Source organism: Schistocerca gregaria, chromosome 4, assembly GCF_023897955.1.
Source record: "Schistocerca gregaria isolate iqSchGreg1 chromosome 4, iqSchGreg1.2, whole genome shotgun sequence".
Classification (NCBI taxonomy): Eukaryota; Metazoa; Arthropoda; class Insecta; order Orthoptera; family Acrididae; genus Schistocerca; species Schistocerca gregaria.
In genome coordinates, this window is record NC_064923.1 from 120,925,714 (window position 1) to 120,939,269 (window position 13,556).

The window sequence follows — 13,556 nt, forward strand, 5'->3', positions numbered from 1 at the left end:
TGTAGAAAGCACATTTGTGCAAGCAAAGAGAGCATTCCTGGCCGAAAGAAGTATAGTAGTATCAAACATTGGTCATATTTTGTGGAAGAAATTACTGAGAATGTACGTTTGGAACACAGAATTCTATGAAAGTAATCGTGGACTGCGGGAAAAATAGAAAAAAAAGAAACGAAGCATTAGAGATGTGGCAGAAGGATTTTCAAAATTAGGTGGACTGGTGTGAAAGAAATGAAGAGAGGCGATGGGAGGGACAAGTAGAAAAGACTGATAAGAAGAAGGAGCGGGGTGATAGGACAAGCATTCAGACAAAGAATAGTCACGGCATCTGACGACACTCGAGGGAACTTCAGGGGAACAGCATATCCAACAAATAGTCGAGGACGATGGGTTTAAGTGCTACTCTGAGATGAAGAGATTGGCAGACGGGAGGAAGTCTTCGGACCAGTCAGAAGAGTGAAGACAATAAAGCGGACAGCTAACCACTACATGCAGAGGGATAAAAAAAATGTATCCACTGTTTAAAAGTCCATAACTTGCAAACTAATTAACGGAGTTGTCTCATTTTTGGTGAAAGTGTAGCTTAAAGTCCTACTTAAAGATATCACTGTAGGTGTTCGAAATGGTCACCATTAACATCCACACACAAACGATGCGGCCGAACTGCAGCACGAACTACTGACTGCAAAGTGTTCAGTTGGATATTTGCACATGAATGTAGGATGGATTCTCGAAGTTCATCCAATGTGCGTGGCTTTGTCGATAAACGACGTCCTTTAGTGTTCCCCACAGGTAAAAGTCCATAGGTCTGGGGAACGTGGTGGATACTCCACAGCACCTCTACAGCCTATCCATCCTCCTGGTAGATTTTCGTTGAGATACGCCCTAACACGATTTTGGTAGTGGGCTTGGGCACCATCTTGTTGAAAGTAAACCCTTCCGTCTCCATACAGGTCTCAGATGGCAGGTGAAATGAATGTCTGAAGCTTCTGAAGCTACACCTCATCGGTAACTGTGCCATCAAAAAAGAATGGCCCAATCAAGGCCCAGTAAGACAACCCACACCACACATTTACTCCTGGAAAATCCACGGCTTTGTCTACATGGACGTTCGGATTTTCGGCGGCCCAGTAGATGCAATTGTGGCAATTTATTGTACCACTGAGTTTGAACTGGGCCTCATCAGACCACACAATCGTCTCTGCAAACTCTTCATCGTTGCGCACCATGTTAGTAAACCACTCGCAGTACTCCATTCTACGACCTGGGTCGTCCTCGTTCACTGCGTGTACCAATCGTGGGATGTAGCACTTCCACTTTGCTGTCATCAAAATTAGCCATACACTTGAGCGAATCACTCCAGTTTTACGGGTGCACTGTCTCACAGACTTCTGTGGTGAGCGAGTGAATTGTTGTAACACACGATGGGAGTTAGCTAGACTTGTTACTGTTACAGGTCGCCCAGATCGTTGTTTGTGTACTTCTTTAACACAGCCTTCGACTTCAAATTTGTCTCAAATGCGACGAATCGTTAAACGTGTCGGTGGCTCTGTCTGATACTCATTGCGCCATTGCCGTTGAACCTCATTAATGTTTTCGTACTTAAAATACCACTTCAAAACTGACTTCCTCTCGTCGAATGTAATCTTTGCGCCAGCCATGTTTACTCGAGTAACTAGGTGCAACTAAGAACAAAACACTGACTATAGAGAGGCGACGGGAGGGACAAGTAGAAAAGACTGATAAGAAGAAGGAGCGGGGTGATAGGACAAGCATTCAGACAAAGAATAGTCATGGCATCTGACGACACTCGAGGGAACTTCAGGGGAACAGCATATCCAACAAATAGTCGAGGACGATGGGTTTAAGTGATACTCTGAGATGAAGAGATTGGCAGATGGGAGGAAGTCTTCGGACCAGTCAGAAGAGTGAAGACAATAAAGCGGACAGATAACCACCACATGCAGAGGGATAAAAAAAATGTATCCACTGTTTAAAAGTCCATAACTTGCAAACTAATTAACGGAGTTGTCTCATTTTTGGTGAAAGTGTAGCTTAAAGTCCTACTTAAAGATATCACTGTAGGTGTTCGAAATGGTCACCATTAACATCCACACACAAACGATGCGGCCGAACTGCAGCACGAACTACTGACTGCAAAGTGTTCAGTTGGATATTTGCACATGAATGTAGGATGGATTCTCGAAGTTCATCCAATGTGTGTGGCTTTGTCGATAAACGACGTCCTTTAGTGTTCCCCACAGGTAAAAGTCCATAGGTCTGGGGAACGTGGTGGATACTCCACAGCACCTCTACGGCCTATCCATCCTCCTGGTAGATTTTCGTTGAGATACGCCCTAACACGATTTTGGTAGTGGGCTTGGGCACCATCTTGTTGAAAGTAAACCCTTCCGTCTCCATACAGGTCTCAGATGGCAGGTGAAATGAATGTCTGAAGCTTCTGAAGCTACACCTCATCGGTAACTGTGCCATCAAAAAAGAATGGCCCAATCAAGGCCCAGTAAGACAACCCACACCACACATTTACTCCTGGAAAATCCACGGCTTTGTCTACATGGACGTTCGGATTTTCGGCGGCCCAGTAGATGCAATTGTGGCAATTTATTGTACCACTGAGTTTGAACTGGGCCTCATCAGACCACACAATCGTCTCTGCAAACTCTTCATCGTTGCGCACCATGTTAGTAAACCACTCGCAGTACTCCATTCTACGACCTGGGTCGTCCTCGTTCACTGCGTGTACCAATCGTGGGATGTAGCACTTCCACTTTGCTGTCATCAAAATTAGCCATACACTTGAGCGAATCACTCCAGTTTTACGGGTGCACTGTCTCACAGACTTCTGTGGTGAGCGAGTGAATTGTTGTAACACACGACGGGAGTTAGCTAGACTTGTTACTGTTACAGGTCGCCCAGATCGTTGTTTGTGTACTTCTTTAACACAGCCTTCGACTTCAAATTTGTCTCAAATGCGACGAATCGTTAAACGTGTCGGTGGCTCTGTCTGATACTCATTGCGCCATTACCGTTGAACCTCATTAATGTTTTCGTACTTAAAATACCACTTCAAAACTGACTTCCTCTCGTCGAATGTAATCTTTGCACCAGCCATGTTTACTCGAGTAACTAGGTGCAACTGAGAATAAAACACTGACTGTCTGGCGACTGTCATCTGACAAAACAAAACAACGCAATACAGCGCTTGTGTGGCGATTGCCGGAACTACAAACTATTACACTACCGAAGATCAGACAACTCCGTCAATTAGTTTGCCAGTTATGGACTTTTAAATAGTGGATACAGTTTTGGACTTCTCTGTATAAATATACAAAGCTTACGAACGTCCAACCACGTCTACAGCGTGCAATAAGCCAAGGCACTTAGCGGTCGCGTGTAGCGGGTTGCGGGTAGCCGCCTTCGCTGGCAATCAATGGTCGGCGGGAGAGGCGTGCGTCACGGTGTGCGCTCCATGAAACATGTCCCTTGACAGTCGCTCGTAGTTGGCTATATTGAGACTGAGAGGTTGCAGTAGCTGCCACTGTACACAGGCACAACTGACAGCTCCGAAGTATATTTGGAAATGTAGGCAAAAGTCAACGTGTATATTAGCCGCCGCATTATAATGTATATGTAAGAACAAGTTTTTCTAATAATGGAGAGAACAATTTCGGAGAAAATGCGCTTGATGACAATATTATGAAAAGGGAAGAGGTAGATGAAGATGAAATGGGCGATATCATACTACGTGAAGACTTTGACAGAGCACTGAAAGACCTAAGTCGAAACAAAGCGACGGGAGGAGACAACATTCCATTAGAACTACTCACAGCCTTCGGAGAGCCAGTCCTGACAAAACTCTATCATCTGGTGAGCAAGATGTATGAGACAGGCGAAATACCCTCAGAGTTCAAGAAGAATATAATAATTTCAATCCCAAAGAAAGCAGGTGTTGACAGATGTGAAAATTACCGAACTATCAGTTTAATAAGTCACAGCTGCAAGATACTAACGCGAATTCTTTACAGACGAATGGAAAAACTGGTAGAAGCCGACCTCGCGGAAGATCAGTTTGGATTCCGTAGAAATGTTGGAACACGTGAGGCAATTCTGACCCTACGACTTATCTTAGAAGAAAGATTAAGGAAAGGCAAACCTACGTTTCTACCATTTGTAGACTTAGAGAAAGCTGTTGACAGTGTTGACTGGAATATTCTCTTTCAAATTCTGAAGATGGCTGGGGTAAAATACAGGGAGCTAAAGGCTACTTACAATTTGAACAGAGAGCAGATGGCAGTTATAAGAGTCGAGTGACATGAAAGGGAAGCAGAATTTAGGAAATGAATGAGACAGGTTTATAGCCTCTCCCCGATGTTATTCAATCTGTATACTGAGCAAGCAGTAAAGGAAACAAACGAAAAATTCGGAGTAGGTATTAAAATTCATGGAGAAGAAGTAAAAACTTTGAGGTTCGCCGATGACATTGTAATTCTGTCAGAGACAGCAACGGACCTCGAAGAGTAGTTGAACAGAATGGACAGTGTCTTGAAAGGAGGATATAAGATGAACATCAACAAAAGCAAAACGGGGATAATGGAATGTAGTCAAATTAAATCGGGTGATGCTGAGGGAATTAGATTAGGAAATGAGACACTTAAGGTAGTAAAGGTGTTTTGCTATTTAGGAAGTAAAATAACTGATGTTGGTCGAAGTAGAGAGGATATAAAATGTAGACTGGCAATGGCCAGGAAAGCGTTTCTGAAGAAGAGAAATTTGTTAACATCGAATATAGATTTATGTATCAGGAAGTTGTTTCTGAAAGTATTTGTTTGGAGTGTAGCCATGTATGGAAGTGAAACATGGACGATAAATAGTTTAGACAAGAAGAGAACAGAAGCTTTCGAAATGTGGTGCTACAGAAGAATGCTGAAGAATAGACGGGTATATCACATAACTAATGAGGAGGCATTGAATAGAATTGGGGAGAAGAGGAGTTTGTGGCACAACTTGACCAGAAGAAGGGATCGGTTGGTAGGACATATTCTGAGGCATCAAGGGATCACCAATTTAGTACTGGAGGGCAGCGTGGAGGATAAAAATTGTAGACGGAGACCAAGAGATGAATACACTAAGCAGATTCAGAAGGATGTAGGTTGCAGTAGGTACTGGGAGATGAAGAAGCTTGCGCAGGGTACAGTAGCATGAAGAGCTGCATCAAACCAGTCTCAGGACTGAAGACCACAACAACAACAGTACATGAAACTCGGAAAAAAGCAACAGCTGACAAAATGTCTATGAGAAGTCGTCCCGAATTGTTACGGTAATAGTGGCATAAAAAACCTCCGTAACGTTATCGCGCTTAAGAAAAAAAACCCTGTGACGAAACGCACCGCTCTTCTTTGGATGTTCTCTATCTCCTCTGTCAACCCGAACTGGTACGGATTCCACAATGATGAGCAATACTCAACTATAGGTCAAACGAGTGTTTTGAAAGCCACCTCCTCTGTTGATGGACTACATTTTCTAAGGACTCTCCCAATGAGTCTCAACCTGGCACCTACCTTACCAACAATTAATTTTATATGATAATTCCACTTTAAATCGCTCCGTACGCATACTCCCAGATATTTTACAGAAGTAACTGCTACCGGTGTTTGTCCCGCTATCATATAATCATAGAGTAAAGGATCCTTCTTTCTATGTATTCGCAATACATTACATTTGTGTATGTTAAGGGTCAGTTGCCACTCCCTGCACCAAGTGCCTATCCGCTGCAGATCTTCCTGCATTTCGCTGCAATTTTCTAATGCTGCAACTTCTCTGTATACTACAGCATCACCCGCGAAATGCCGCATGGAACTTCCGACACTATGTGCTAATTTGACGGCCCCCATCAGCATCGGATATCTCCTAGGGTTTAGGTTCGACTGACTCGTGTGCAACGACTGTTCACACGAAACCCTTCTCCGCGTCAGCCCTCCAGGGCCTCGCTGGAGTATTTGCTACTACCACCAAGATCTGCACCGACGGCGGCTCCAGGCAGGCTCACGCCCACACCCTTCTGCGCTCACCAACGCGACCCTCATTCTTGTCAGGGCTTCGCGGTCGTTGGGCATTTTGATCACAATAGCCATGCATGAATACGGTGTCGACCTTTTCCGCAATTGGTAAACGGTCCATTTTAAGACGGGTAATGTATCACGAAGGAAATACCGTCCGCACTGGCGGAATGTTACGTGATACCACGTACTTGTTCGTTTGTGACTATTACAGCGCCGTCTCTCGCAAAGCGAAAAAAGTGGTCCAACTAAAACATTCATATTTCTTTACGTACTACACGAATGTGTAATAAAAATGGGGGTTCCTATTTTTAAAACACGCAGTTGATATCTGTAGTGCTGGCATAAGAGCCAACACCGTGTTACTAGAGAAGGCCGAAATGCACGCGCTTTAGCTGACGCAGGCTGGCGTGAGGAGAGAGGAACTATACTGAAGTGAAGTCTGGAACATGACTAGGAATTAGAATTCAGAAGGCGGACGTACCTAGTTTCACACTTAACTTTAATCCATGAATGATGAACGTCGCTCTTGACGGTACATGAGTCAGAATATTATCTGTTCAGAAGACATAGTAACTGAATATGGCGCCTTGCTAGGTCGTAGCATATGACGGATTCCTATACCAGTTTCTCTGGCGTGTCAGTGTGCATACATCTTGTTGTGTTGGCAGAAGAGCCAGCACCGTGTTACGAAAGGAGGCCGAAATGCACGCGTTTTAGCTCACGCAGGCTGGCGCGAGGAGGGAAGAACTATACTGACCTGAGGTCTGGAACATGACAAGAAGTTAGAATTCAGAAAGCGGGCGTAATTAGTTTGATACTTAACTTTAATCCATTAATGATGAAGGTCGCTCTTGACGGTAGATGATTCACGTTATTGTCTGTTCAGAATTCATTCTAATTACTGAATATGGCGTCTTGCTAGGTCGTAGCAAATGACGTAGCCGAAGGCTATGCTAAACTGTCGTCTCTGCAAATGAGAGCGTATGTAGACAGTGAACCATCGCTAGCAAAGCCGGCTGTACAACTGAGCCGAGTGCTAGGGAGTCTCTCTAGACCTGCCGTGTGGCGGCGCTCGGTCTGCAATCACTGATAGTGGCGACACGCGGGTCCGACGTATACTAACGGACCGCGGACGATTTAAAGGCTACAACCTAGCAGGTGTGGTGTCTGGCGTTGACACCACAATATCCATTTGACCTATGGCAGCGGCATCTAGCGGGTCAACCATAGCGGCATAGCCCCCTTCAAGCTAGAAGAGTTTCGTTCTTTGTAGTTTTTCCGTTTGGTGCTTATTTCGTGAGATATTTGGCTATGTCACTATCAATGGACCACCCTGTATATTATCGCACAAAAGTTTTATCTGTGATTACACTAAAAAAATTAAACCAAACCTGATGGTGACTTCACAGAAACATGTATCGGTGTTAATGAAGGAAAACTATGTTTTTTCAAGGCAGAAAGAACCCTATATCCATAATTTTATGTTTGACAGCATACTCGGACAAAAAGTGAGCTCTAACAACAAGGACTCGTGTATTTAGCTGTGTAGCAAGTATTGTAATAGAATTCCAGTTCCTTGTAAACGAGCACCATAGCCTCTGACCCTCTGTCTCGGTGTTACTGCATAGGTACCCCCCCAGCCACATTTTGAAACTTGTCTCTTTTGACGGCGCAGTGCGGTGAGGCCTCGCTGGAGCGGCAGCGGGGGCGGCGCCGGCGACCATGAAGAGGCAGAACGTCCGCACCCTGTCGCTGGTGGTGTGCACGTTCACCTACCTGCTCGTCGGCGCCGCCGTCTTCGACGCCCTTGAGTCCGACACGGAGAGCAAGCGCTGGGAGGTGCTGTCAGGTAGGAGAACCTCAGCTGTCTCTGCTTTATATCGCAGCCCCTCTTACACCGATGGGCTTTGTCCACTGGTTTTTCACTGATTGGATACCATCCCTAAATTGAATTTCTCGAAATCCTACAAAAAAAAAAACATTTTCAACATCCAGAATGTGATTTTCACTCTGCAGCGTAGTGTGCGCTGATATGAAACATCCTGCCAGATTAAAACTATGTGCCGGGACGAGACTCGAACTCGGGATCTTTGCCTTTCGCGGGCAAGTGCTCTACCAACTTTTTATTTTTTTTTATCCATCCTTTTTTCCTTAGACCGCTTTTTTATTATTTTTTAATTTGTGTTTTTTATTTTTTATTTTAATTTAATTTTTAGAAAGCCCCTTAATTAAAAAAACCTAAGTGCCACCGCCACTTTTCATCCTATAACAAAAAAAAAAAAATCTGGTTCACTTCAGGCGTTGGCTCCTGACTAAACCTACCCCAGAGAGCTGCCTATATACCAGGGGAAATATGGGAAATCAAGGTTACGGTTATTCTTACAAACAAAACAAAATCTTCCTTTCTCTGAATTTTTTTTATTTTTATTGTTTTTATGTTTTTTTTTTTTTTGTTAATTTTGATGTGTAATTGACCAGAGGCATTCTGCGCCCCGCTGGTAATATGTTGAGTCACGTCTTCTCGAAATTGATGTGTTCCGTTCAATTGTTCAGAAATGTTCATTGGTTCAAACAGGAAACCTACTTCTCTCTTTGCTTAACACATTATAGCTGCGAGGAGGGTCGTGGAAAGCACTCCCAAGGAAGTTTGAGAAAAATTGTCCTTATTTTGGGTGACGGACAACGACATAATGACGGTCATTGAGGTATGTCCAAAAATCGAGTACAGAGTCTACAGTTTGTCCAAATAGGTAGTGAGTGGCATGTCCGCGAATCCAATTCACAGCATTGGTCTTTGTCCGAGGAAAATATTCACGATCCGGAAATAATAATGAAAGGGGAGTAATCCGATCCGGAATGTCCCGCGTTAGAAAAGCGACAATACGACGAATCAAGTGCCAAACCTCCGCCGCCGGTCCGCAAACAAACCGATGTTCATCATTGTCTGGCACTCCACACGTGGAACATAGAGGTGATTGGGCGAGGTGGATACGATGAAGGCGAAATTGGTTGATTTGCTTACCATTGACAGTTAGGTACCAGACAGATTGAACATTCGTGTCAAGGTAACAGGCGAACGCTGCGCGCATCACATGACGCCAGTCAACCTGGCGGAACTTTTGTTCAATCGGGTTAGGTGGATCAACTGAGCTACCGAAGCACGACTCACGCCACGTCCTCAGAGCTTTACTTCTGCCAGTACCTCGCCTCCTTCCTTCCAAACTTTACAGAAGCTCTCCTGCGAACCTTGCAGAACCAGCATTTCTGAAAGAAAGGATAGTGCGGAGACATGGCTTAGCCACAGCCTGGGGGATGTTTCCAGAATCACTCTGCATCGGAGTGTCCGCTGCTTGGGTAGCTCAGTTGGTAAAGCACTTGCCCGCGAAAGGCAAAGGTCCGAATTCGAGTATCGGTCCGGCACATAGTTTTAATCTGCCAGGAAGTTTCATTTTTCAACATCAGTTGTCGCCTCATTAGAGTCAAAACGTTCTCCAGCCATATTTTATACTGAACTACTAAACACAATCAGGGTCTGAAGAGGACGCAGTGTCGACCGCTGTCGTATCGTTATCTGCCGTGTGGCGTCACTCAGATACGGTACGGAGAGGCTTGGGGTCGGCACACTGCTCTCCCGTGATAATAAGGCAGATAAAATTATCTGGCATGGAATATCGAGGGTGTAAGAAAGATGTGAATACTGCAAGTAAAATGGTGTAACTAATTTTGTTGGATTAAGTGTTGAACATGATTGATCAATTTTGTACAAACGGTAGTAGTTTTGTATTTTAACAGTTTATGCCGACAGACAACGTGAAAATAACAGTCTATTAAGGTAAATACTTTGTTCGTTCTCTATCAAAATCTTTCATTTGCTAACTATGCCTGTCAGTAGTTAGTGCCTTCAGTAGCTAGAATCTTTTATTTAGCTGGCAGTATTGGCGCTCGCTGTATTGCAGTAGCTCGAGTAACGAACATTTTTGTGAGGTAAGTAATTCATAAAGTATAGGTTATTGTTAGTCACGGCCATTCTTTTGTAGGGATTATTGAAAGTCAGATTGCGTTGCGCCAAAAATATTGTGTGTCAGTTTAGTGATGATCAGAATAAATAAAGAGTAAATGTCTGAGTACGTTCAGTTTTGCTCAGCGCTTTGAAAATAAAATAACGTAAGAGGTTTACCAGCACAGTAATTCCTAAATTTTTCTAAGGCGGTGTTTCACGTAGTTCTAGGGGACTGATGACCTCAGATGTTAAGTCATGTTAAGTCCCGTAGTGCTTAGAGCCATTTGATACTCGCTGCAAAAACTGTAAATAAACCTTAATGTTTTCCAAATATACAGCTGAACAAAACATTATTGGATATAATTGAGTCAGGAGAAGAAAGTCATACACAGGGTGAAGAAAAAACGCAACACTTGGAGGTCGGCATACAATTCCTCATTCCAGTTCAAGGCAAAAGTGTATCTAGCAAAACCTAATCCCAACAACAGGTTTAATAGGAAGGCGAATAAAAAAATCGAAGCTCTGGCAACGCTGTAACTGCTTGCAGAGTGGCCAAGAACAGGTAGCACGAACCCTACACTGTGCTGGGGCTGTTCCATTAGCTCAGTGAGATAAGGCAATGCCGTGGTGGGGAGAAAATACACCGACTTACTAAAGTTCGAGTTGCGTTTATAGCAAAAGTTTGTTTTTCAGTTAAAGTATCAATTTGTATCCAGTTTACACTCCTTAAATGTGGTATCTTTTTTTTTAAGTGTCCCTGTAGTATCCAGCACACTCGTCTATTGTAGGGTGCCTAGGAAGCTGTTTTCTCTGATCGCTAGACAACAATTCAAGCAACTCGTATTAATGGCGTTTATTACAGTAAGTTAAATTGACAACACTTAACTTCCGTTCTTCATCCGTGCTGGCGCTTGTCGTTACGCCGGAACAGTCCCGACAAACAAAAATCTAGTGGACTGAGGTCCCTGAAACGTGGAGGCAAGAGCAGTGGCCCTCCACAACCGATCCATTTCCCTGGAAACGCTTCATTTAAATAGTTACGCACATTCATTCCAAAATGTGGCGGTGCACCATCGTGCTGAAACTATAACTGTGGCTGAATGCCAATTGGAACGTTTTCTAACATATTACAAAGAAACGTACGATACAGGGGAGCATTCAACTTGTCCGGCAATAGGTAAGGGCCCAAAGGCACTTCTTCCACGTTTCCAGACCACATGTTTATGCCGAAGTGAGCCTGAAAGCCACGTTCATGGGTGACTGTGGGTTGTGTTCTGACCAACAACGGCTGTGGTGGAGGTTGAAAATACCTTCACAAGTCCATATCACGTTATTTATGAAATGTTCATAATCATCCACTTGGCGCAAAACGCAGTCGCAAAACTGAACTCGTGGAATGCGGCCTTCTTGAGTTAACGTGTAATGTTATGGATGCAGTTCTTCATCGCGCAACAACTCAATGAACAACCTTTGAGACATCCGGAACTGCCTTGTACTAGCACAGGTACTCCAGAAGTGATTGCTGAACGATGTCAAGAGTCACGTCCTCTGTTTGTGGTGTACAACTAGTCCTTGGACGACCACTCTTCATTACTTGAGGGTACAGTTACCGGCTTCCTAAGGGTGTTGCTTCAGATGACGAAAAACATTCTTATCAGGATGGCACCCTTGAGAGTACCAGGCAACATACTCAAAAGCAGGAGCGGTAGCTCGGTCATCGGATCCACGCAGCACGAACCGCATATCGACGAGTTCATCGTTTGTGTACTCCATTGCGGGGAGGGGGGGGGGGGGGGGGAGGGGGAGGGGGGGGCGCCCTACATGAATTTGATAGCACCAATTGTAGCTGTGCAATGCGTAATTAGTAACACGTGCAACCACTGTCATGTGATAGGCTCTTGTCATGTGACAAAATAATGACTTGCTTATAAACGACGAGATCTAGCGGATGAACACGAAAAAAATAAAAAAGGAACCTGATGAGACCTCTGACCGTAGCTACATGTTGGATGTGGGTTTGATGTTCGAGCAGTCTACTCAGTGGGCTACGACGGTTGGAAAAAGGTGCAGGCTGACACACGTTCCTCTGTACATTTCGATGCTCTGTACAAAGTGACATTGTCGTCAGGGCCTTGTTTCCATACATTTGCCGGCCGCGGTGGTCTAGCGGTTCAGGCGCTAAGTCCGGAACCGCGCGACTGCTACGGTCGCAGGTTCGAATCCTGCCTCGGGCATGGATGTGTGTGATGTTCTTAGGTTAGTTAGGTTTAAGTAGTTCTAAGTTCTAGGGGACTGATGACCACAGCAGTTGAGTCCCATAGTGCTCAGAGCCATTTGAACCATTTTTACATACATTTTTTCGAAATGCACCTGATCTGATTTTGCTATATATTTATCTCTGGATGCGGAAACGCATGCCGACCTTCAAATGTTGCATTTTTTCTTCACCTTGTATTTTGAAAATAGTAGCTTTGAAAACAAGGGAGATATACAGGATGATTTTTTCCACTGTGTACAAACTCTAGGGATTGAGCGATGAGAGGATACGGAATAAAAAAAAGGTTCAATGAATGCCCAGAAATGTACTGTTTCCAATCTAGAGGCCATTTATTCAATCGTACATTGTTACAGAAACTGTGGTCTAATAAGCGCTGTACCACGCAGCCACATTTACAGTGTGTGCTGACAGTTGTTTCTATGCGACTCATCGCACATATGTGCGCGCCGTAGCAGCTGTGTCTCACACATTCACATCGGCCAGGCTGCATCCGAACAGTGTCAAAGAGAGCATGAATACGCTGCTCCAGTGCTCCACATCTGGAATGGGCTCTGCATACTCGATACTTTTGAGATGGTCCCATAACCAGAAATCGCACGGGTTGAGGTCCGGTGAACGAGCAGGCCATGTAACTGGAGCCCCTCGTCCAGTCCATCGAGCTGGGAAGACACGGTTGAGATGCGTCCAGACGTTAACGCTGAAGTGTGCTGCAGCACCATGATCTAGCAGTCATATAACCCTTCAAACACTGCCTGTCAACAGGAACCGATTCAAGCCTCCTGCACGTAACCCGATATTGTGGACCCAATAATCGTTAGTGATTGTCCTTCGTAGCATGATTCAAGCACTAGCAGTGAAGACAAAGTCACCCGCAAGAAATGCCGATATTTCCGGCCTGTTAGGTGACGTGGAAGGAAGACTTGTCCCAAAATATGGTTGCCAATTATCCTGGCTCACACATTCCAGCTGCACCGATGCGCCGGCCGCTGAGGCCGAGCGGGTCTAGGCGGTTCAGTCCGGAACCGCGCTGCTGCTACGGTCGCAGATTCGAATCCTGCCTCGGGAATTGATGTGTGTGATGTCCTTAGGTAAGTTAGGTTTAAGTGGTTCTAAGTCTGAGGGACTGATGACCTAAGATGTTAAGTCCCATAGTGCGTAGAGCCATTTACACCGATGCTGATGATTCGCTATCACCTTACCA

General features: G+C 44.6%; 1 protein-coding gene across 4 annotated transcripts in view; it reads left to right on the forward strand.

Annotated features, from left to right (window-relative positions):
* The window catches only part of LOC126266590 (two pore potassium channel protein sup-9), an 87,628-nt gene that overhangs the window by 17,566 nt on the left and 56,506 nt on the right, over window positions 1-13,556 (forward strand). For all 4 annotated transcript variants that reach the window (XR_007548899.1, XR_007548900.1, XR_007548901.1 and 1 more), the window contains one exon: window positions 7,753-7,926. Coding sequence is in view for 1 of the 4 variants with exons in the window: in XM_049970902.1 (XP_049826859.1) it covers window positions 7,800-7,926 (127 nt within the window). In the remaining 3 variants the exon portion in view is untranslated. The remainder of the gene's footprint in view (window positions 1-7,752; window positions 7,927-13,556) is intronic.